This window comes from Peromyscus maniculatus, chromosome 3 (genome assembly GCF_049852395.1).
Source record: "Peromyscus maniculatus bairdii isolate BWxNUB_F1_BW_parent chromosome 3, HU_Pman_BW_mat_3.1, whole genome shotgun sequence".
In the NCBI taxonomy this organism is placed as follows: Eukaryota; Metazoa; Chordata; class Mammalia; order Rodentia; family Cricetidae; genus Peromyscus; species Peromyscus maniculatus.
This window is the reverse complement of record NC_134854.1, coordinates 110,298,485-110,323,038: the sequence shown is the minus strand read 5'-3', so window position 1 is coordinate 110,323,038 and position 24,554 is coordinate 110,298,485. Positions and strand designations below refer to the sequence as shown.

At 49.2% G+C, this 24,554-nt stretch overlaps 1 protein-coding gene and 1 long non-coding RNA gene across 9 annotated transcripts in view; one reads left to right on the top strand and one right to left on the bottom strand.

Annotated features, from left to right (window-relative positions):
- The window catches only part of Rab7a (RAB7A, member RAS oncogene family), a 55,375-nt gene extending 45,483 nt beyond the window's left edge, over positions 1 to 9,892 (top strand). For all 3 annotated transcript variants that reach the window (XM_006995384.3, XM_006995385.4, XM_076567280.1), the window contains exons 4-6: positions 1,265 to 1,483; positions 2,226 to 2,354; positions 8,454 to 9,892. In XM_006995384.3, coding sequence (XP_006995446.1) covers positions 1,265 to 1,483; positions 2,226 to 2,354; positions 8,454 to 8,549 — 444 coding nt within the window. In that variant the 3' untranslated portion in view covers positions 8,550 to 9,892. The remainder of the gene's footprint in view (positions 1 to 1,264; positions 1,484 to 2,225; positions 2,355 to 8,453) is intronic.
- Positions 6,685 to 24,293, bottom strand: LOC121828200 (uncharacterized). Of its 6 annotated transcripts, XR_013049979.1 has the most exons (8): positions 19,744 to 24,293; positions 18,616 to 18,774; positions 17,801 to 17,913; positions 15,168 to 15,318; positions 14,909 to 15,086; positions 14,631 to 14,692; positions 12,497 to 12,724; positions 6,685 to 7,627 (listed from the first exon to the last, which is right to left on the bottom strand). It is a non-coding gene; the product is annotated as an uncharacterized LOC121828200 (long non-coding RNA). The 6 variants fall into 6 exon arrangements; XR_013049977.1 differs by lacking the exon at positions 15,168 to 15,318 and having other exon boundaries at positions 19,744 to 21,699; XR_013049976.1 differs by lacking the exons at positions 14,631 to 14,692; positions 14,909 to 15,086; positions 15,168 to 15,318 and adding an exon at positions 10,356 to 10,821 and having other exon boundaries at positions 6,685 to 7,059; positions 19,744 to 21,702.
- Positions 24,294 to 24,554: the final 261 nt, after the last annotated feature.

Below are 24,554 nucleotides of genomic sequence, written 5' to 3'. Positions count from 1 at the left end.
GATTTCTAGGGAGTGAGGAAAAAGTGTCATGGGGTAGTGTCTTATGTGCATGTATGTCTCTGTGCCATATTGCTGCCTGGAGTCCACAGGAGCCACAAGAAAGGCATCAGATCTAGAATTGGAATTACAGATAGTTAGGAGTTGCCACGTGGGTGCTGGGAATCACACCCAGGTGCTGGGAAGCAAACCTGAGTACTCGGGAAGAGCAGCCAGTGCTCTTAACTGCTGAGCCATCTCTCCAGCCATAGGTTTACTCTTAAAAAACAAAATAAAACATGAAAAATAAGTACAGTAGCAGTGTTAATACTTAGCAGGTGGTAGAATGTGTACTTAGCATTCATGAGGCCATGTGTTCCTTCTGTAGTACCCTCAAAAAATTATATCAGGGCATTGGATAGGTAAATATATGGGTATAATTTTGGAAATAAAAGAAAAAACATTTCATTTGGGAATCTATTATATAGATGAGCAGTAGAGCGTGCTCAGAGTCTGCAGTGCCCTGTGTTCTGTTCTCAGCACCACCTTCCAAAAATACTCAGAAAATTTAAAAAGGACCATTTGGCGTAGGGTTGTAGTCTTTTATTTTTTTGTTCTTGACAAAAATGAATTGTACTTTTTAAGTTTGAAGCTAAGATAAATTTAGAAACTTGCCAGGAGTAATGCCTCAGTTTCCACTTGAGTTTTTTCTTCAGTTTTTGTCTGTTGTGTCTTTGAATTCCTTATACTGTTTGCACCTCAGTTGAACATGACCCTGTAGGACAGGGTCTATGCTGAACCAGTGGGACCTGCTGCTGCTTCTACTCTGTTGCTCTCATCTCTCCAGATAGTTTTTGTAAGGAATTTTAATTAATTTTGGTTTTGTTTTGAATTAAAAACAAAAACCACTTTTTGATTAAAGAATTAAAGATTGTTAAAAATCCATTGATACAAATACTGTTTTCATTAGTAATCCTTTATTTCTACTACCTCTAGAAAAGCTTGTGGTAATGCATACTTGTACTCTCAACACCCAGGAAGCTGAGGCAGAAGGATTGCAAGTTCAAGGCCTGCCATGGCTACGTAGAGCATTCAAATAAAGCACAATAATCAAGCCTTTAGAGAGTTCACAGAATACCTAAGTCTTGAGGTTGTAACTTCATTTTCTGTGTACATACCTGAGAGGAGAGGAAACTCATGTCACTCCCTCCTCTAAATGTGTGTGCACACACATACACATCCACACTACCCAGCATCTCCTAGAGACCAGGTGTTTTGTTTCTTATAGATATGGGACACAGCTGGTCAAGAACGGTTCCAGTCTCTTGGTGTGGCCTTCTACAGAGGTGCAGATTGCTGTGTTCTGGTGTTTGATGTGACTGCCCCCAACACATTCAAAACCCTTGACAGCTGGAGAGACGAGTTTCTTATCCAGGCCAGCCCCCGGGATCCTGAGAACTTCCCTTTTGTTGTGTTGGGAAACAAGATTGACCTTGAAAACAGACAAGTAAGTACTAACATGAAAGTTACCCCCACAGGCCCCTTCTCTAATACCTTGGAGTTTGGAGGGTTCTCTTCCATGCTTAGAGTAATTTGGGAAGGTGCTGGTAGCAGTGCTTGTCACCCAGTCCCCCAGCTGACCCTGGCCAGCTTTGATGTGAGGCTCTTGGTTCTCAGAGCCTCTGTTTCCTTTTTGTACCTTAAAGGAAGGAATTGGTTTTCTCGCTTCACAGTGGAAGAATGCTGTGGGCCTTGAGTCGTGTTACTCAGCTGTGAGTCTACCCAGCATTTCTGTTGGAACATAGTTAATTTTAGCTCAGCTTATTTCTGACCATCTCTTTCCCTTTCCAGAGTTTGTCTCTGTTTCTTGGCTGGGGCGAGGGAAGGAAAGATCTAAGGGCTGAGACCTGCAAAGTCTGTGCCACTTACCATTTCTGCACGTGGTCCACCAAGATGAGTGAGGGGAAATGGAGTTGTACCACAGCTTAGCCATGGACCCAGGAGAAATCACTCTCCACCTCCTGGGATTGGCTTGGTCTGTTGCACAATGCTAAAAGCCCCAAGGTCTGGCCATGGCCCAAAATAGTTTGGATCCCTCACTCAGGCGGCAGAGTGACCAGACCTTCAGGTCTATAGGCCATACTCATCTTCATTCCCAGATCTGTTCTCTCCTGTGTCCCTGTCCTGGGGAGGACTGAGTCACTCATTGTCCACTGTTCATGTCAGTAGTGTCCTCCTCCCTCCTGTAGGTGGCCACAAAGAGGGCACAGGCTTGGTGCTACAGCAAAAACAACATTCCCTACTTCGAGACCAGTGCCAAGGAGGCCATCAATGTGGAGCAGGCCTTCCAGACAATTGCTCGGAATGCCCTTAAACAGGTGGGTCTCCAGGACTGTCCAGCTGCGGGCTGGCCCTCTGGTAATGTCTCATGTTCTTTCCTAGATGCCTTTCTTCCCAGGCTGCAGCTGGGAAACCTAGGGTGCTTCTCTAGATGGATAGGTCATGACATATTCCTCCTCCGTCCTTAGGAGATCCACGGGTTTATTAGTTATCTAAAAAGACATAGGGCAGAGCTGGGCTTGGCTTGGTGATAGAACACTTACTTGAGATACGGATCATTCAAGGGCAGCCTAGTGCTTGAATAATGAGTTCCAGACATAGTGAAACCTTGGGGGACAAAACAGACATCCTTGTGAAGGAGCTGTGGGCTTGTTTGTTCCTGGGCTTTATAGGAGGTCAATGCTTCTAGTTAATGAGATAAACCTGAATCAAATCTCAGTTGCCACCTAGTCATTCATGTCTGGGCTTCCACCTCTCACCTGCAAAATGCAACACCAGCTTTGAAGGGTGAACGTAGTAAGCTGACTTAACTCTCAAACCATGAAATGGCTTTTTTCTGAGAGTAGTTTTATGCGTATACTAGTAAGAAATACAAGAAAACTGTCAGGGAACCCAGAGCTTCCAGCTACTCTCTTCTGTGAGAAGATACCGTGTGCCAAGGCAGTAGTATAGAGGCTCGGCCTGTGACACAGGCCTCTAATTCTAACTATTGCAGGGATGCAGAGGCAGGATGGCGATTCAAGGCCAGCTAGGACAATGTAGTAGTACTGGAAGTATAGCCAATCTAGAGTGTTTGCTTAGCATATGCAAACTCCTGGGGTTTGTCACAGTCTTAGGGGGGAGTTTTTTCAAAAGTGTGGGCTTGAGCTACTGGCACTTTTGAGGGCCATGGTAAAAACGTAAGCCACAAGGCACCATCATCATGCGGCATTACAGAAAACTGTGTGTGTCTGCAGGGACGCCTGAGGCAGGTGGTAGCTGGGAAGTCAAGACAGGTTCCCTTCATCTCTAGGTATCAATGCACTGTGCTGGGTGTCAATGCACTGGTTCTCAGCAGTATGGATGACAGAGACTTGGAATTAACTGTTCTAGAGGCAGGGGTCCTGGCTTAGAGGGCTGCACAAAGTGCCTCCTGACAGTGGTGGGCCTGTCCAGGTAGGACAGTTCACCCAAATGCCAAGAAAGCCCCCCAAAGAAACATGCTTTCTTCTGACATCCACCACCCCAGTCTCCCCTCCCAGCATGCATGTATCCATGTGGAAATGCAAACACATGGAAGTCTCTCTCCTCTCTGTTCTGTTGACTGGCACCACTGTCAGGTTCCCTCCAACACTTCCTGTTGCTCTTTCTGTGGGATGACCCCTAGAGGCTCTGGTAAACTGAGGCTGTTGAGGATGGGGCTGGGTGGTTCACCCAGGGAAGCTCCCCAGCTGTGGGTGGTGCCGCAACTAACTGCTGCCTCTGGCAACTGCCACCTCATAGCACTGTCCCTTGGCGCCTTGCCTCCTAGGCTGGCTACTGTGGGCTGGTATTTCTCTGTCAGTTTAGCAGCTGAAGTATCGTTCTATTTATCAGTAAGACTCAAAAGTCAAAGGCCGGGGTAAAACCCTGCTAGACCAGAGAGGTTGGGTTGTAACTAACTGACCTTGCTTTTTGGCTGGATACACCACAAGAAGCATGTCTCTTCCCTCCTGGAACCAAGAGAGCTCAAACTCTAGTCCCACCCTTTCCTTCCTGTGCATTTTCTCAATCTAAATGCTGGCTTCTCTATGGCCAATTCTGGTCAGCTAGTCACTGGCTCCGCCCACTGATTAAAAGTATCTTTTTTTGGGCAGTATCAGGAGTGTCACAGTGCTATCAAAATATCCCACAGTGGTGTGGTCTCTGAATGGCCAGCACAGAATCTTGGCTGGCCCCCTGCACGTTCTCATGAGGTTTGTTGTGCTTTTTAAATATTTCATCTTCTCTTGGGGTTGAGGATTTAGCTCAGTGGTAGAGGCCCTGGGTTCGATCTTTAGCTCCCCCTCCAAAAAAAAAATTCATCTTCTCTTTACCTAGAAAGAGAAACTGGGTGTCCTTGAGTTCTCCTGACCAGGATACCTTTCCTATGGGGCTCTTTAGTTCCCTAACTCACCAAGGGTCCTTATACCTATAAACTAGTGTTTCAACTCTGGGAACGCTGGGGAAAAGGTATCCTGACTGCTCCGGGAGTCAGGCTATACCTGGAGCTGCAATGGGACCGCTCAGTTCTGGAGGGAAAAGGATCCCGACTGTTCGGGAGTCAGGTGATACCTGGAGTTGGGGTGCGGTGGGGGATGGTCTCTCTGCAGGATATGGCAATCTTGCTCCTCTCCTGGAGAACCGCTGCAGCTGAGCTTTGCTCAGCTTCCACTTAAGGGGGCTTCTCGGTGGAGCTTTGCTTCTTCTCCTGCCCAAGATGTTTTTTTGCTTCGCTCTGCTAACGGGAAACCCCTGCAGAAATGTAGCAATCTCCTCCAGCTTTGGCTAAAAGTTTTTACTTTTTCTGCTCCGCCTTGCTCAGTCCCTTAAGGGATGTCCCAGCAAGGTTATTTTGTTCAGCTCCACCTTGCTCAGCCCCCCTAAGGGAACATCTCTACAAGGTTTTTTTCTGTTCAGTCCCCTAAGGGACATCCTAGCAAGGTTCTTCTCTGTGCTGGCGAATGAAGATCTTCACACCCAAGACTCTTATGAGAAAGAGATTTGGAAAGGTCCCACCCTTACCAGGGTGGTCCAGGAGAATGGCTGCCTCTACCAGGGTGGGAAAGAACAGCCCGAAACTGAACAGTCAGGATGGTTTATATAGGATCTCTTGGGGTGGAGTTTCTCTAGGGAGAAGATTTTCTCTTCAGGGATTGGTTAATTTTTTCTGCTTAGGGATTGGTTAGTTTCATTGGTCAGGGGCAGAGATGGCTCTGATTTCAGAGTCAAACTGTATTTTTTTCCATTGGCCTTTCTTAGCTTTTTGGCTCTAATTCTAAGACCAGGGCATATTTCTTTGACCAGCTCTGATTCTAGGGACAAAGTATGTTTCTTTGGCAGTGGTTTCGGGGTCAGGACATGTTTCTTTGGTTCTGGGTTTGAGGATAAAGTGTTTCTTTCACTGGCTCGAGTCCCAGATCCAGGCTGTGTGTATCTTTCACTGGTTCTGGGATCCAGGGTCAGGGCGCTCAGGGATTGGTTGGTTTCACTAGTCAGTTGGTTGGGGACAGAGATGGCTCTGATGTGAGAGCCAAACTGTGTTTCTTTCACTGGTTCTGGGCTCCAGGGTCAGGGTAGGTTTCTTTAGCTGGCCCCTTTTCCCTGCAATACCAGTGTGTAGTTCTTGTAGTCCTTTCAGTCCCCTTGGGAATGTGCCCACAGTGATCTTATGAACTCTTGGTGAGTACACATTACCTTCATCTACCTTCCAACTTCATTTACCCCTCCTCCCAGCTGGGTTTGTTGGTTGGTTGGTTGGTTGGTTGGTTTTTGTTGTTGTTGTTGTTGTTTTATAGCTTTGGCTATAGAAAAGACAAGACCATCTTAGCTGGGTGTGGTGGTGCCTGCCTGTGATTTTAGTACTTAGGGAGCTGAGCTAAGAAGAGAGTGGGATGAAGTTCCAGGACATCCTGGGCTACACAGGAAAAAAAAAAAAAAAAAAAAAAGACCAGATGTGGTAGAATATGCTAGAATCCCAACACTTGGGAAGTGGAGGCAAGAGGATCAGGAGTTGAAGGCCAACCTCAGCAACAAAGCACATTGGAAGGCCACTCTGGGGTATAGAAGACCCTGTGCCAAACAAGAAAAAGTCATCTTTCTGTCAGATACACTGGAAAGGTCTCAGCTTTAGTCCCTTTGCCCTTCAGAGGACCCACATTTCCAGTGGGAATGAGTGTTGGGAAGTAGCTGTTGTCCCCTTGAAGTGTGACCAGTTAAAGCATTCCTGTTCTTCCAGAATTCCTTGACTGTCTCGGCCATGCCTGGGTTCCTTGACTTCAGTGGTTCTCAACCTTCCTAATACTGCTGGATTAACTCTTTAATACAGTTCCCGTGTTATGGTGACCCCCAACCATAAAATTATTTCATTGCTACTGCATAACTGTAATTTTGCTACTGTTAGGAATTAAAATATCTGATACCACCCCAAAAGGGGTCACTACCCACATGTTGAGAACCATTGCTTTACCTGGACCACCTTTATTTCTGTTTCTTTAGTGTCTAGTTCTGCCTACCTGTAGCTGCCTCCCAACCACCCATCCCACCCCCACCCCCACCCCCACCCCCAGCTAAGTGAAAGCCTTGAGATTTTTGTTGGAACTGTATTGTCTACTTGGGTGGGCCATAACAAAAGACCATAGATGAGGCAGCTTATACAGAAAACATTTTATTTTGTTGTGTCACAGTTGTAGAGTCTGGGACCCGGGGTTTGGGATAGGGGACTGACTCTACTGCCATGCAGATGGCTTTCTTCTTGCTGTGTCCACACAGGGCTGCTCTGCTCAGAGAGCAAATGTGATAAGCCCTCTGGGGTGTCTCAGTAACAACATCCATGGTCAGCTCTGGAGCTTGAGCTCAGTTGTCATTCATGAGACCCTGGGATCGATCCATCTTCAGTACAACATAGACCCAGCTTGGTAATAAATGCCTTGTAATCCCAGCACTGTAGAGGCAGGAGGATTTAGGAGGTCAAGATCCTCAACATAGCAAGTTCAGGGCCAGCTTGGAATACATATGAGTCCCTATCTGAAAAGGAAAATTGGAAGTCCTCTGAGATCCCATGCCATGGATAACCTTGTCTGATCTGAAGGCACAGGCGTGCTAGGGCTAAGGCTTCGACATACAGACTTTGGGTGGACACCCATTGTCCCAGGCTGTCACTCATACTCTACTTTTTGTGTATATATTAGTACTGATGGGAGTATAAATGTATTGTTGCTTATAATAGCCAAAAAGTCAAAACAACACAAACGTTCACCAGCTGGAAAGTGTCTAAACAAAAGGCGCTTGCTTCATCTACTCCAGATGCCGTTCAGCCACAGGCACGGTGGAGTAGACCGTGGCTGTAACACAGGCTGAACCTTAGAGGTCCGATAACAGGAAACCTTTCCAGATCAGGGTATGCTGTGCACACTTGTCATCTTGTAGAAGCAGGAAGACTGCCCATAAATCCAGGGCCAGGCTGAGCTCCAGAGGAAGAAGACCCAGTGTAGAACAGGAGAAATGAGGCAGGTCTGGATGAATGTGGCTCATTGGCGAGTGCCTGCTTAGCATATGTGAGGCCCTGGCTTCCACTCCTACCTCTAGTTGGTAGCTGGGGAAAGAACAGCTACTAATTATAATTAGCACAGGGTTTCTTTTTGGGGTGATGAGTGTTCGGAACTGATGTGATGGTGGTCCAGTTTTGTAAGTACACTAAGACCACTGTGTGCACACTTGGTATATTGGACCCTAGTAAAGCTTCTGCTTTATCTGTGTTCAATATGTATCCACAGATATTTTATAGTTTTGTAGCTGTTGTGAATAAAATAAAAATAATACTGTTTAGGAGACTTTCCTTCTCGGGTACAGTGCTGAAGGGTGAGCACCAAGGCTTAGTGTGTGGGCACTCAGTTACTCCTCACAGGGATTAGTCCAGGAAGTGACTGAAGCCCATCTTAGCTGCTCATGTAGCCCAGGTGATGATATCCCCCTCAGCGCTGCCCCTCAGGCTGCAGTGTGGGAAACAAACCTTGGGAAGAAAAGAGACTAGCTCCTGGACAGCAATCCAGAAAATTGACTGGGACATGGTGGCATGCTGGGACCATGGAGCAGTGAGCTGGGCCCTAGCTAACAGTTTAGAACTGGCCGTTGCTGGGCAGTGGTCATGCACACCTTTAATCCTAGCACTTGGGAGGCAGAGCCAGGTGGATCGTACGAGTTTAAGGCCAGCCTGGTCTACAGAGTGAGATCCAGGACAGGCTCCAAAACTACACAGAGAAACCCTGTCTTGGAAAAACAAACAAAAACACCAAAGAGCTGGCAGTTCTGTGAAGCCGGCAGAAAGCACCTTCGCTGTGTGTGCTCCTGTACCTAGGCCAAACTGAAAACTGGAATGTCCTATATCCCAAGTCATCAAGCTCTCTCTCTCCCCTGACCAGGAAACAGAAGTGGAGCTGTACAATGAATTCCCTGAACCCATCAAACTGGACAAGAATGACCGGGCCAAGGCCTCCGCAGAGAGCTGCAGTTGTTGAAGGGGCAGTGAGCACAGAGCACAGAGTCCTTCACAGACCAAGAACACACATAGGCCTTCAATTCGCGACCCTCCTCCTCTAAACAGAACAGAACGTGATCTCTCACATCCAGCTGCCAAAAGAAACTCCACCAGACACACTTATCCACCACACACGCACACACGCACACACACATACACACACACACGCACACATAGCAAGCTAACTCTAGCCTGTGCCTGACAGGCTCTTAGGGCAATTGCCCACTGTAAGCCCTGTGTATGGCATTTGGCAGAGACCCTGGGTGCTCTGGGGTGCAGTGGGCACGGAAAACTTACTCTTTTTGTCCACTGGAGAGTGAGAGAACTGTTCACAGTTCATCTGTGTCTAATTATCTGATTTTTTTTTTTTTAACGGTCTTGTGGTCTTTTACCTACCCCTCCTTTGAAGGTCCTGTGGGAAGGCTGGTGCCCCACGCTCCATTCTGAACAGGCTGTTTTGTATGTATCTGTTAATGCTTGTTACTTTTAAACTAATCAGATCTTTTTACAGTATCCATTTATTATGTAATGCTTCTTAGAAAAGAATCTTATAGTACATGTTAATATATGCAACCAATTAAAATGTATAAATTAGTGTAAGGAATTCCTGGATTGTGTGTTTAAGTCCTCTAACGCAGGCGTGCAAGGTGGAGGGTTGAACCCTGTCTGGATTACAAGAGTGTTAGAGACTCAAATTTGGAAGTCCAGCTAGCGGCAGTATTCTGTACAGTAGACACAAGAATTATGTACGCCTTTTATCAAAGACTTAAGAGCCAAAAAGCTTTTCATCTTTCCAGAGGGAAAACTGAACTAGATATTCTCCTCTGTGTCTAAATTTTCCAAAAGGTTGATTTGCATAATACAGTAGTGTGTACAATGGATAAATTGCGTTATTTCAGAAATTAAATTCTCTTTTTCCCCTTTTCTGTTTTTTTTTGTTTTGTTTTTTGTTTTTGTTTTTTCCAATTCAACACTTTACTGTGCCCTTTAGATCAATATCCTACTCTAAGAGGAAAGGAGAACCCAGCAGACCTGTCCCAGTGACTCTACCTTTGTTCTAGAAGGCTCCTTTCAGGGTTGTGGTACCTGTAGTTAGCAGACCCCTCCTCCTATCCCCCCCCCCCCCACCAAGTGTGGCCCAGCACTAACCCACCCGTCTCTTGGGTTGAGCCCTGGCAGTTCTGTCCCGTCCCAAGGTCCTGCCCTGCATCATGGCTTGCTTCCCGGAGCACTTCCCCCTCCAGAAGTCTACATTCTAGGGTGTAGGCTGAGTTCTTCTGTAAAGAGACGAACGTGATGCCAATAAAATTTAACAGGAACAAAGCACAGCTGCCCTGTCTTTTTTCTTGCAGACTTTGGCTATGTGGGGACATTCTCTATGTTCACTGGACCCACCCTCATGGTGCTTACAGGCAGAGGTGCCTTCATGCCTGACCCTAGAATACCTGCTCCAGTGTGGATCTTTCTCTTAACCACAGTATTGGGAAAGGTGGGACATAGACTGGAAAACATTCCCAAAGAGCAGCAGCCCCAAACTGCTGGTGACCTTGGGACATTTGTTGCTTTCAGATACAACTGTAACCTGACCAGGGTGCGTGTGTATGTGTGCCACAGTCGGACAGATAGACGGAATGACTCAGGCCAAGTCACAGCTGACACTTTTCAGAGATCTTCCCTGATGGGAGCAGGAACCTGTATCCCAGCATATATAAGCCACGTGCTAAGCCTGTTAAAGTCCACTTTAAACAGTAGTGATTCTTAAGATGTCCATTGAGGCTTTACTAACCTGCTCCCCAGAATCTTCAGACTCCTGTTGCTTTCCTTCCTTCCTTCTCCTGCCCCCCTGGCACAGACTCATTGTTAAAAATTACATCTTTCTGGGCATTGTGACATACTTGCAGGCAGATGAAACAGAAGGCTAAGGCAGGATCCCTTGAACACTTGGGGTCGGCCCTGTATCTGAACTCTAGCCAGACTTCAACTGATTAAAAAAAAAAAAAAAAAAAAAAAAAAAACATTTCCCCAAGATAGACATGACAGAACACCAGGGAGGCTAGGGCAGGAGGAAGGGGAGTTCAGGGCTAGCCTGGGCTACATAGTTTTGTGAAACCTGTCTCAAAAGATTTAAATATAAGGCTGGGGGAGGTGGTATAGGGTTTTAATCTCCGGAGCCAGAGGTAGGTGGTGTTCTGTGAGTTCTAGGCCAGCCTGGTCTATGTAGTGAGTTCCAGGACATTTGGGCTATAGAGACCCTGTCAAAAAAAAAATAAAATAAAATAAAAAAAACAGTCCTCTACATACATCCAGCTTTCCACATTCTTTTTAAAAACAGAACACTTCAGTGAGCACGTTCCTGAGCTAGTAGTGATTAAGGGCCGCCTCAGTCAAATTCTGGGGGCTTAGGACTTGGGAGGCTCCCACTTGCCTGGTGAGGCTCTGGATTGCACCCAGTACCACAGAAACATCCAACACCACCAGCAACTCTAAGTGGTATTTCCTATGACCTGGTTTGTGATTATGGTCTCTGCCAGGCAGAGTATGCTGAGAGCTGGAAGGCTACGGGGGAGTCTGTCCTGCCCCGTCCTGTAGCCGGGGCTCTGCACCTTCACTCTACATTACAAGATTCAGAAGGTTCTTGTTGCTAGGCAAGCACATGCTCTACCACTGACTGAGCCACACTACCACCAGGAGCTGGTTCACTTCCTAGGGCTTAGTTGTGGTTCACTGTTGCTCCCTCAGAAAGGTTTGGAAACAACAAACAGCACATCCCTGTGATAGAAAAGCGGGAAATGCGATGATAGGAAGCCTCTCAGCATCACTAGGCTACATAGGCAGAGCTGCCATGATAATGCTGAGATTCTAGCTTAGATCCTGAACAAGATGGGTACACTACTTTGCTACCATCAATAAAGCAGAGAAAAGGCATCCAGATTCAAAACGAAGATTATTTTTTGTAAGCCTGTCTTCCACAGGTAGCACACTCATGTAAAAAACTTAGAGCTGACTAAGTCAGTAAGGAACAATCCCAAAAGGAAACCAAGAAAAATACCACATTTATAAAAATCAGAATCCGGGCGGTGGTGGCGCACGCCTTTAATACCAGCACTTGGGAAGCAGATGGATCTCTTTGAGTTCGAGGCCAGCCTGGTCTACAGAGTGAGATCCAAGACAGGCTCCAAAGCTACACAGAGAAACCCTGTCTTGAAAAACCAAAGGGAGGGCCTGGAGAGGTGGCTCAGAGGTTAAGAGCACTGTTTGCCCTTCCAAAGGTCCTGAGTTCAATTCCCAGCAACCACATGGTGGCTCACAACCATTTGTAATGAGATCTGGTGCCCTCTTCTGGCCTGCAGAGAGATGTGCAGACAGAACACTGTATACATAATAAATTTAAAAAAAAAAAAAAAACGAAGGGAGAAAAAAAATCAGAAATCAAAGGTTTTCTGTTTGGAGACGAGATCTCAGACTCACTGTAACTAAGGATGCCTGTGAACACCTCCTTATGCTGGGATTACAGGTGAAAGCCCCCATGCTTGGTCCTCAGGGTTAGGAATAGAACCAGGGGCTTTATCATGGCCCCTGGGAAACTGAGGCTTGAAGACTGTCACCAGTTCAAATCCAGTCAGGGCTAGAGTGAGACACTCAAAAACTTTAAAAAATCAGGCCAGGTGGTGGCGGTGGCGGTGGCAGATCTCTGTGAGTTGGAGGCCATCCTGGTCTACAGAGCGAGATCCAGGAGGGCTCCAAAGCTACACAGAGAAATCATGTCACAAACAAACAAACAAACAAAAAAAAAAACAACTTTGAAGTTTTCAGAAATTAAAATAGTTGGGCAGAAAAACTTAACACTTGTAAGTCCAAAACCTGGGAAATGGAGGCAGAAAGGTTAGGAACCTTGGTCCATAAAGCCTCTCTAACACCAGGTCCTACCTTCAGTGTGGTTGCTGTGGAGAGGACCCTGTTGCATCAGCTGTAGATTGGGATCCCTGGAGGGGCTGGCATTCCTGCACTCCAGCATCCCTACACTTGTAGAGCAACCATTCCCAGGAAAGTCCCACATCCATGCCTGGGCCAGAGTGGTAAGCCCAGGATCTGCTTTCAGGCATTTCAGGGCTGTGGAGTGGATAGACTCACTTCCAGGTCCCTCCCAGGCAGCTTCTAGAGAGGCAGAAAGAGAAGAAATTTAACTGACACTGGATTTTTCCTAGTTTTTTCTTTTTCTGACCTGCCTCTTTTTGGCTACAGGTGGGTGCTGCAGTATTGGATAGAGGAGTTCAGGCAAGGGTGTGGTGCTCCACCACGGACGCATTTTTCTTAGTAAAAAGAAAATTGTTAGAAACGGTGTGAACATCTCAGATGGACCTAAGCCTAATGTGTAGCAGGTGTGATGCCCTTAAGCCAGCGGCTTTCAACCTGTGGGTCGTGACCACCAGGAAACACATCCCCAATGGTCTCAGGACCCTCCAACCATAAATTTATTTTCATTGCTACTTCATAACTAATTCTGCTACTGAGCGGTGTCATGGTTCCTAAGACCATCAGAAATAAGTGTTTTCCAACGGTTGCGATCCACAGGTTGAGAACTACTGCCGTAAACTGTTAAAGAGACAGGCTGACCATCCGACTTCCTGGCTGTACGTTCCTGCTGGGTGTTCAGGACCATAAGTGGGCCACAATCAATCACGGTTTTTGTGTGTTTCACTGTCAAGACCATTTGGGGATCTGCTCCTCGGGTCACAGGCTTGAGAGGAACCTCTGGCTCCTCTGGCTCCTTGTACTAGTTTCTCCATCTATGTGAGAACAAGTCAAAGGCCTTGCTTGACCTGGGCTTTGCTTGGAAGCATGGAGCACCTTTTCCTCTGTATTGACCCTCCTCTTTGTAGACTGGGGAGAGCTCACCATGTGGGGTATCCATGGTCCTGAACAAAGGAATAGGAGACCCACACACACACACAGTTTAACATTTGAGAGACACCCTTCAATCCCAAAACCTAACTGACTCTGAAGGGCAAGGTGGCAAGATTCTGCCTTGTCGTCCCTCTGACCACGTTAGTCTAGCCTCTGCATGTGGTTACTGAACACCCGGAAGGTATCTGTCTGGTCCTGTAGCGACTGTGTGATGTTTAGATAAAGCTTGTGCAAAAACCAAGCATTTCAACTTTGATTAAATATACATTTTTCTTCTGTAAGCCAGTTCTTGGAATTGTTATGGAGAATAGACCAGTAACTCCATCAATTTAAGCCAAGGTATGACATCAGTGTATTGAACTCTGACCTACGAGGCAGTAGTGGTGCACACCTTTAATGCCACTACTAGGGAGGCAGAGGCAGGCAGATCTCTGTGAGTTCGAGGCCAGCCTAGTCTACAGAGCAATTTCCAGGACAGCCGGGCTGTTCCTGTCTTAAAAACACAAAACCAACCAAACAAACTCTGACCTACATGCCTTATATATATATGACTTGCTCAGGTCCCTGTCACTTCCCAGCTTTCTTTTTCATTTTTGGAAACACATGTAGCCATCTTATGGAACATCAACACCACCTTAATAAAAGAAAGTTGAACTTAAACTAAACACATAATAAATTATCATTACCTGTGTGATTACATGTGTACATGCTGTTAAACTAAGGGGCTTGGTAAGTTCCCAGGTAAACCTTATAAAGAACACAGGACAGTCTTCATACAGTACATGGAGTGATCTACCGTAACTGCTTTTGGTTTTGAATGAACATGTAACAGAGACAGAGCTGTATTACTCGTGGATACAGGCCTTTACTCTGGCTATTTTGCTGTCCTTTCTTCCTGTCACAAAGTTGGGGCCAGACTGACTTAGGAAAAGGAGCCTTGGAAGACATTTTGAGACAAAACATGGTTGGTCTGAAGTGGGAGGGCCGAATCCCACCTCCAGAGCCAGCATCTCGGTGAGTTCAAACAGCACCTGACAACTTACTGTATCTACAAAAGGCATTCGTTTCTCTCTCAAACTGACCAGGAAACACTGCTGAGTCCAGGGAAACTGGCTGGACCCAACCTGCCTCCTTGTTTTATGCAGGTGAGTCTTACCTATTGAGTCATGCATTTAAACTTTTCCAGATCGTGAGCATCCATGGTCAAGAAGGATCAAACTGGGGCTGGAGAGAGAGATGGCTCAGAGGTTAAAAGCAGTGGCTGCTCTTCCAGAGGTCCTGAGTTCAATTCCCAGCAACCACATGGTGGCTCACAACCATCTGTAGTGAGATCTGGTGCCCTCTTCTGGCCTGTAGGCATATATGCAGGTAGAAAGAACACTTGTATACACAATAAATAATTTAAAAAAAAAAAAAAAAGAAGAAGGATCAAACTGATACGAGGTTCTGCTTTACCAACGTTCACCCTGAAGTGCTGGCTAGACTTGGGGTGACCAAGTGATGGGGTCTGTAATCCCCCTGCTGTCCAGCCTCTGCTCAGAAGGCCCTGTGACTATGCGTGGGTCTCAGTTACTGCAGGGCTAACGTCCCATGGATCCTAGGGCCATGCCTCCTGACAAGGAAAAAGAGACAGGGTTGTGTGAATTCCTGAGGATCTACCCGTGCCTCGTGCTGGAGGAACAGCTGAATGTACCTGTCTTGGAACCAGATAGTTCTGTCTGCAAGGAGATGGAGGAGGACAGAGAAGTCTTGGGTCAGAAGTGCTTTCTCACTTCAGTGATTCCTCAGTTCATCGGGGTGAACATGTCCAGTCTGTCAGCAGTGAGCAGCGAGTGCGGTCTAGTCTGTCCCAGGGAGAGACCAGACTAAACTAGGATTTCTACATCATGGCTCAGTCCCCTCCTGTCTGCCCGTGTTCTCCTTTAATAGACCCCACAAACCTGAGAGGAACCGGAAGGCCCTCACAGGGCCTGTGTGATGGGTGCTGCTCTGCCCCAGCCTCACACGATCTAGTGACCAGTCAGAGTTGGAGACAGCTTCGGGAAGGAGGTAGGTTAGACTCCCACTCCTTAGCCTGTTGGTATACTAGGAGAAGCCCAGAAGCCAGTACCATCTGCTTCTTCTGAGATCCACCCACCTACCAATGCAGGGTCATTTGCAGAAATCCCAGAGAAACAAAGACCAAACCTACCCTCCTAATTCCAAGAGGGAAGAACCAGGGCACAGTCACAATCAGAGCTCAGTGTCCAGTCTGGACCCACTCACAGTCTGGGCTCCAGAGGGCCTGAGCAGCGCTTTTCCAGCTCTGCCTTCTACGGCACACAGCTCCTCTCCATATCTGCTGCTGCTCTTAGGGGCCCTCCCCGTCCTGGCACCTCCTGCAGCTCTTGCCACTAACCCAGTGTCCTGTGGGAGACTCTGAACACATCACCAAGTTTGGCTGCAGGCATGGGATACAGCCGTGGTCCCTCTGACCACAGCCTGTGTACTGACCCTGAAGAACTACTTCCAGAAGATTAGCCTCCATCACACTGCTCTTTTAATAATCACAGCCAACTCTTCAGCCCCAGCTGACCAGAAACCATGGATCATATAAATGCCCTGAGAGTCTTCAAGGGATTCTCAAACTTTCTTCTGAGCCTTCACAAGCCAATCCCTCTAGCCCATTACCAGCCACAGCTGAGAGCTCACAGGTTTGCCTCTGATAGCTTATTCCCATCTAGTCCTCAATAACAATTGCTAGAAGACAGGTGACCTGTCTCTGAGACTAATGTCATCCAACTGAAACAGGTTACATGCAGCTTACAGGTCCTTTCAGACACATGCTGGGCCTGCCAACTGCCAACTAGTCTGCCCATTTGTCAACAGTGGCTCTTCATACACACCTTTCCTCTTGGATCTCACCACACAACCATCAGGACAAGTGTTCAAGGTTGCCAACAAGGAGCACCCAGGAGCACCTGTGACACTGTCCTCAGAGAGGGAGGATCCAGGAGCACCTGTGACACTGTCCTCACAGAGAGGGAGGATCCTCAATAGCTTAAAGGCACCCCTAGTGTGTGGGGAGGGAATATCTGATTGGGAGGAAAAGTATTTGTGGTACCCAAGGTGCAAGGGCACCCATGGCCACTAGGATAGCAGTACCTTTGTCCTCCAGAAGTCCCTGACACAGTGACCATGCCATAGCCAGACCAGGGGGAAGGAATGTCTGAAGTGCAACTAGATGCTACCCCCACCCCCACTTAACCATGGGAAGCCAGACCTAGGAGAAGCACCCCAGGTACTCAGAACATCCCACTCTGCCTTCAGAGTCCTCAAGTTTAACCCTTTGTTCTCCAGACCCTACAGCAGCCAGGGGTTTCTGCTACACCCAGTAAAACTTCGTTGCTTCTGGAGGCTCTCCCGAAAGTCTTCCTTATTGACAACTCTCAGGAGAAATTGTCAAGTACTTAAGGAACACAGAACTGGCCTCCAAAGCTTCCCCAGTAAGAAACCAGTCTGATCACTGAGCCCATGCAGAGTCTGCTCACAGCTGTGGAGATTCGGTTAACCATTGTGCAGAAAAATATCAGTGTTCCATTCTTAGGCCCATGACCCAGAGACTGCAGTGGCTAAGGACGCAGTCTGGGGGAAGCTTTGCTGATGACTACCCATCTGAAAGACAAGAAATATCTCGAAACATCTTTCAGATCCTTGTCTCCCTCTGCAGCGCATCCTCTGAGGATTCTAAGGCACGGGCATGGGTACCTGTGTCCTCTTTTTCTTTAGCTTCCATGAAAGAAGGGCAAGCCTGTTCAGAACATTTGCTGCATATGATATGCATGCCCCGTGGCCTTAATGAATCCCCCCTCATTTTTTTCTTTTTTTTTTGGGGGGGGGGGCGTGGTTGAGACAGGGTTTTTCTGTGTAGCTTCGGAGCTTGTCCTGGAACTCGATCTGAAGCCCAGGCTGGCCTCAGACTCCCAGAGATCCACCTGCCTCTGCCTCCCGAGTGCTGGGATTAAAGGTGTGCGCCACCACTGCCTGGCGAATCCCTAGTCTTATAAGACCCAACGTTCAAGGAAAACTCTGGAGTATATTTGTGGGCAAGCGCGATAGGTACTCAGAGGAAATAACTCACCACAGGCACCCGTGTCTAGAGAATGGGCGACGGACGCCCTTTTTCCTCAGCCTGTTTGTGCCACAGTGGCTGGAAAGTCAAGATGAAAGCATGGGGCCCAGAGCGTGAGGAAGTGAAGCAAAGGCGGGCAGCAAGGAGGAAAGACAGACAATGAAGCCTGGAGATGTGGACAGACAGACAGGCATCAGGAGCCAGCAGAGCCTTACCTCCATCCTCCTTCCCAAGCAAGCTGATCCCTGTGCCACCAGCTGGCACCGGCGTCTGGACACTGCCATGTGAAGGGTCCTTTCTTCTCCGCACCGACTGACTGTTCCAAGTGCTGGGGATAGGAACCAGAAGAGACTCGTGTGTGTGTGTGTGTGTGTGTGTGTGTGTGTGTGTGTGTGTGTGTGTGTGTAAGAAATCCTTCTCCCACTGAGCCACACAGCCAGCGTCTGCTGCAAGGCCAGCAGAGAGCTCCTCACACATACTACAGACACAGGGGTCTGGTCAGAGAAGGCACGTGTGTGGTGGCAGCATCTGTCATCCACTCACGGCTAGCTCAGGCTGACCCGGTTCCTGCCACCATAGCCCGTCTCAGAGTCCACATACGGGTCCTTCGTACCTCTTTTGAGAGCTACAGGGAAGCCTCCAGTAGCCCCGTAGATCCCACACAGCCCGCCCTTCAGCACTGCCAGCACCCGCGGGTGCTTCTCTACACAGATGGGACTTTCCCTCCTAGCTCACTCAGCAGCCTCTGAATTCCAGGCACACCCTATCTGAACTCAGAGCAACGCTGTCTCGACATATGAAGACAACGCCAGCTTTTGTCTGCACACTGGGCATAAGAAGCAGCTGAGCAAGTATGCCCACAGCTGGCCTACCCCTAGGTGCCCTCACAGCTCACTGGAGGGCCCAGGAGCCAGGCATGGAGCCAGGCAGCTATCTGGCAGAGGAGTGAGCTTCCCCATGCAGCTCACTCCACAGAACCGTCTTGAGTTTTGCTTGCATCTGAGGGCTTTGTTTTGAAACAGGGCCTTACCTCCCCGTGTTAGGATGGCAGGTATGTCCAACCAGGCTGGGCAAGAGTATGACTGCATTTGCTGCTCTTCCAGAGGCTCAGGGCTTAATTTCCAGCATCCACGGGGCTGCTCACAACTGCCATAACTCCAGGCAATCTGGCACCCTCTTCTGGCATGCCCTACCCCCCAGGGAGATTTAGGAGAAAACAGGTTAAGCGCACACACACATACACACACACACACACACACACACACACACACACACACACACACACACGCAGGCCACAGCTGGGCTGGGGTCCACACTGGGCTTCCCACAGTGGCAGGGCCTCTATCCCCTCCAGCTCTAACCCTCAGGAAATGCTTCTTCCGTCACTTGTCCTTTCTCCTTGGCTCTGGAGTCTGAGCGGCCCTGAGAGGGATTTGACCAGTGCTCTGTGTTTTGTTTTGTTGTCTTGGTTTTTTTTTTGTTGTTTGTTTGTTTTTTTGTTTTTCGAGACAGGGTTTCTCTGTGTAGCTTTGCACCTTTCCTGGAACTCACTTTGGAGACCAGGCTGGCCTCGAACTCACAGAGATCCGCCTGCCTCTGCCACCCGAGTGCTGGGATTAAAGGCGTGCGCCACCACCGCCCGGCTTGTTGTCTTGGTTTTTATCGGTTTGTTTTCTTATTTTCTGGAACAAAATTTATCAGAAAAAAAAAAATCCAAACTAGGCTTGTGAGTAGATGGACGAGAGACCTTAGGGGTGTATTGTATGTGGCTGTTTGTGTGTCCCAGGCAAGTATGGGAACCACTGGTCCCAGTGTCCCTGACCACCACAGGGACCAGTGTCGGGATTTGAGATAATGAGCCAGAGATGCTGACTGCACAGGCCTGGAAGACCCAGGAATGGGCCTCCATCCTGTGGTCATTGGAGAAGGCAGCTCTGCCACGTGGTCTTGGTGACTGCTACCCCAGAGGTCTGCTTGCAGGTTGATCAGCCTCAGCATGAAGGCGCTGTAAACCTTTGGATCTTGTGCTGGGCACAGGAGATCTCACACCCTCAGCCTCCCTGACAGGCTTAAGTGTGGCGTGGTCTGGGGTAGGGTGTAAGCTGAGGTCTACGCAATGTTCTTTCAGTTTTCCAGGCAAAGAGTAAAGAGGAGGCACCTTAAGCTGAAGTGCGGGAGGGAAGCAGTCCCCAAAGCCACGGCCTCAGGTTACATGGAATAGGCCCCAAGGGGAAACCTCTGGGCCTTCAGGATCAAAAGGAGGAGGGCGGGGCTGCAAAGAACAAGGCTGACCCAGCAGCAAACATTCCAACACCCCCACGCCCCTCCCTAGTTCTTCTGGCCACTTCTCTGGAGAAGGGTCTGTGAGCACACGGTGGCTTTGTGAGTGGCTGCCACACAGGGCCTGCAATGGGGGCCGCCTCCGTGACTGGGGTGGGGGTGGGGAGAGCGTGGGTATCCATGGAGATGGGGTGTGGAGGGGGATGGGCGCTCCCAACGCTTTCCCAACGGCCAACCCTGGAGCTGCAAGGCAGTCGGGCCCTGGGCGCTGCTGCAGCCTCCAGCAGCGAGGCCTGAGGGGCCTGAGAACTGGGCAGGGAGGGAGGAGGCGGCTGCCTCTTCCTCAGAGCTGGGTCCTCTGCAGACCAGGACAATCTCAGAAACAGGCCTTTCCTTCGTCCTTGCCAGCCTGGGCTGGGCAACAGCCTTGTGGGTGGCCGGACACACCGCCGGCGGCGGCGCCTAGGGCCCCAGCACCAAGGCCGAAGACCTTCCTAGCTCACTGAGCGAATGAACATTTGTGAGCGCGAGTCGCAGTTACAGAGGACTTGGTTACACAGACTGGCCGACAGGGCCCAAAGAGCCTAGCTAGCACAGAAACGCACAGAACTTGAAGTGCCCCGAAGGAAAGACATGCAGAAGTCACAGGAATGGGGCCGGGCCACCCTACTTCAGATGGGGTGTTTGGAGAGGGCCTTTCTGTGGAGGGGCAGGGCACGGGCAAGTGTTGGGGACATCAGCAGCGCAAAGCAGAAACCACGGAAGGGCCCCCGTGTGGAAATGGGTGTTCGGGGAAGGCCGAGCCCTGACACCTCACTCCAGAGACATTGGATTTCATCCCTATAGAGGCAGGACCTATTATGGAAGCTTAAAAAAAAAAAAAAAAAAAAAAAAAAAAAAAAAAAGGCAACAGCAGACCCACTTGGATAGGGCAAGGCCAGCAGAAACTCCTCAATGCCTGCCTGTGGACCAGGATACTTCCAGGAGTCTGATTCTTTCCCCTACCTTTTTCCCCTGGGGAGAGGGGGAGTTATCTTTTGAGCAGGATTTCTCTCCATAGCCCTGGCTTTCCTGGAACTCACTACGTAGACCAGGATGGCCTCAAACGTAGAGATCCTCTTGCTTCTGCCTCCCTTAGTGCTGAGACTAAAGGCATGCGCCATCATGCCCAGCTCTCAGAAGTCTGATTCTTGAGGTTTTCTCATTCAGGGTGCTGGTCCTGGCCCAGGCCACCCAGGAATGAAAGGAACCAGCACTCGGAAGCCACAGTCACTGGCTTTCTGTATGCCACTGACCCTCTAACTTTAGCTAAAGCATGGGAATGATGCCATTAAAAAGCAACAGGACCAAAAGCCCCTTTTGATGTGGGGCTGGGGCTGGGGGGCAGGACTGATTTGGGGGTACGTGTACAACATTAGTGAAAAGCATGTCCTTGTACTGCCTACAAGTTTAGGAACTCCCTGTGTATCTGACCATTCACCCCAGACAGGAACCTCGGCTCGGGGTTCCAGACGAATAGCTAACACTACTCGGACACTACACAAGCCATGTTCAGTGACAACGTGACCCAGACAGGAGAGCTCCCGGCCCTCGGCTGTGTGGTCAGTTAGGGGCTCCTCACTCTCGGGGTCACCCCACAGCCAGCTCACGACTCTGGCCAGTGCTGTTTGTTGGTGGATACTTTTACATGAGGAATACATCCTTTCCTGAACTTCAAAATAAAATTCACCTAAATCTAACTTGAAAACTTCTAAGGGAGAGAAATCAAGTCTACTGATTTTGGTGAACTTTTTCCTTTTTTGGTCATAGGATGGAGCCTAGACCCTCAAGACTCCTAGGCAAGCGCTCACCGCTGAGCCGCTTTAATCCCAGTCACGGAAAGAGGACATTTTTAGAGTAAAATGTATGGGTTAGAGAACTGAAAATTTCTTTTTCCAGGGCAGGGCCTGAAACTTCTTGGTGGGGGCAGGGGAACATAGAAGAATTCAAAATTTTTGTAAAATGAACATTTCCCACCAAATATGCTTTATTCCTTCTGCGGCACCCACTGAGAAAAGGACAGAAATGGCCTTTTTGCTTCTCATGGTGGACATGTCTCAAATACCTGCTGGGTTTTATTGGTCAGTGTTTACATAGGAGTTGGCCTTATATAGAGAAGACCCAGAGCTATCAAAAAATTAATTTGTTTCTTCTGTTATGTCAATAAGGATAAGCTGGGGGCCGGGACTTCCACAGTGCAGGCAGTCCATAGGAGTTGGGGACAGGATGCTCCTTAACCAACAAATAGCGCACACACACATACACCCCCAAGTCCCGCCAATGGCACATAAGTGGAGCCCTCTTAGGACACCTAAGGGTTGTCTTTGAGCCAAAGACCCAGGAGGCTGAGGGAAGCTCTCTATACCCCCTGTCCAGTCCTGTGGCTTCTCATTCCCCCATGAGGTGACCTGCCCAGTACCTCTGCGACCCCTGCTAGCTGGACAGTGGCAAGGACAAGGGCAGGAGGAATCTGCTCGGAATATTTCTAGAATATGTCCTGTGCAGGACCTCAGCTTCTTCATGTAAGATGGAGGCTGGGACAAGGCACAGGCGAGATAAGGCCCTGGCCACCTCCTAAGGGCCACCTCTCCATGACACTCGTGTCCTAGGAGAGCAAAGGATGGAGCCTCTTCTGAGGCTGCCCAGCAGTGCCAGGAGGGGCAGGCGGGCTTGGTGAGGTTTGCTCTTTCATAAACAGAAGTCCAAGACAGAGTGGCATTTCTAGATTTCTATCACTCGGTGTTGTCAACACCAGGTCTCTGTGACAGCGGGATGGATATTACAGTCAAGAAAAGATAATTTAGCCAGAAAAGGCTTAAATGAAAAGGCGTTAGGATGGCCTGTTGAGGGACGGCATGGGGACGGGAGATAAAGTCGAAGAGGTCAGCAGGGGCCAGGATCCCGGAGCACTGGGATCTAGGCAGAAACGCAGTCACACGCAGCTGAGTGCCGAGTCCGTGACACTGCCCATGTCTGCGTCTGATGGCAGTGAGGAGGGAACCGAGGACCCAGCAGCTGCTGAGCGGCTCCTGAGCTGGGGAGCTCAGGATCCCCGAGAGCTGATGGGACAAGGCGCTCTCTGTATTAAAGGGAAGTTCTGGGTCCCTCACAGACACATAATTAGCTTTCTATTAGACTCCGAGGTGAGGTCCCACCACCTGCCCTTGTCAGGGGACCTAGACCCCAGGAAACTCTCGAACCCGGGTCTCCGGTGGAGATGGTGACATGAAAGATTCAGAAATGCCCCAAATCTGTTCTTGGCTTTGAATCGCATCTCATTCATTCAACAAATATTTATTGAGGGCCTACTATGTGCCGGACTGTGTAGTAGTGAGCTACAGAGTCTTGCTCTAGCTAAGGATAGGACCCCAGAAAGTGGTGGGCAAGCGAAAGGGCCGCTTACATGGGTCCAAGAGTAAAGATTTGCTGTCTGTCACAGCGGATCTCTCAAGCGTGAGTCCCCTCTGCCAGGGCCTGCCCTGCTCTCCTAGGTTGAAGATTCTGCCTCCTTCCTCCACTCAAGTGAGATCAGTGGCCCAGCAAGAATGTAGCCCCGCTGACCGGGCTTGTTTCATTTTGATTCCTAGGCCCTTCCATGGTGGCCTCTCATCCCATCCCAGCTCCTTAGGGACCCATCACTTCTTCAGGGACAAAAACAAGGTGCAATTGGAGAGGGGTGAGGAGTCACTGGAAATGCAAGCAGGGCTAACAGCCCCCCACCAAGACTAAAACTGGCACCAGGTGAAGGGGGACCCTTGTCCCCAAAGCAACTGGATGTCCCGAGGCTTTAGTGGGAAAGCTGGAGGCCTCCAGCTCTGGCACTGGGCACGGAACATCTAGGATGAGGCCTAGGAACGAGTCTTTATTAACAGCCCTGCTCGACCCTTTTTGAGCCAGAATACAGGAAACAGCAATTCCAGGGTCATGGGGCAGGTGGCGTGGCGGGGCAGGGTAGAGAGGAGGCGGTCAGCGGGGACAGCAAGAGACAGAAGCAGGAGCTCCCAGAGACCAGGGAAGAGGAAGTGAAATGAGGCTGGGGTCGGGCAGAGCTGCTCACTAAGCTGGCCGGTCTTCCCAAGAGCCTGCAGAGGGGGTGAACTATGGTGCTGTGCCAGCACAGAAGGAATACGGAGAAAGAGGCATCAAGACTGGCATGGAGAAGTCAGTCAGCGAAGAAAGCTGCACAGCCCGCCTGGCCATGCTAAGGAAAAGCCCACAACAGACAAGTGCAGAATTCAGTTGCTGTGTCCGGAGCATAAAGGTGCGACCGTGGTGCCGCCGCCTCAGGAGAGTCCTCCTCTTTCTTAATAAACTGCCTCTGTTCCTATCACTATTCATGCGCCATTGTTAGGTATCAAACACTGGGCAAATGAGGCGCCCGTTAACATATCAAAGTGGACACTGGCCAGCTCCCCCTGCCCTCCCCCACTTCTCCCCCCACCCCCACCCTAAAGAGCTCCCTCCCAGACGCTGGGCTTCTGGGCTCCTCTCCCCCCACCTCCCAGTCATTTTGGCTACAGGGGCCTCTTGGTCTCTTGGCCCTGGCTGCCTCTCTGGGTTGGTGGCTCCTCTCTTGGTCCAGTTTAGTCAGCCAGCCATGGGCAGCCTGGACTCTTCCCTCTGCCTGCTTCCTCCCTTATATCTCTAATA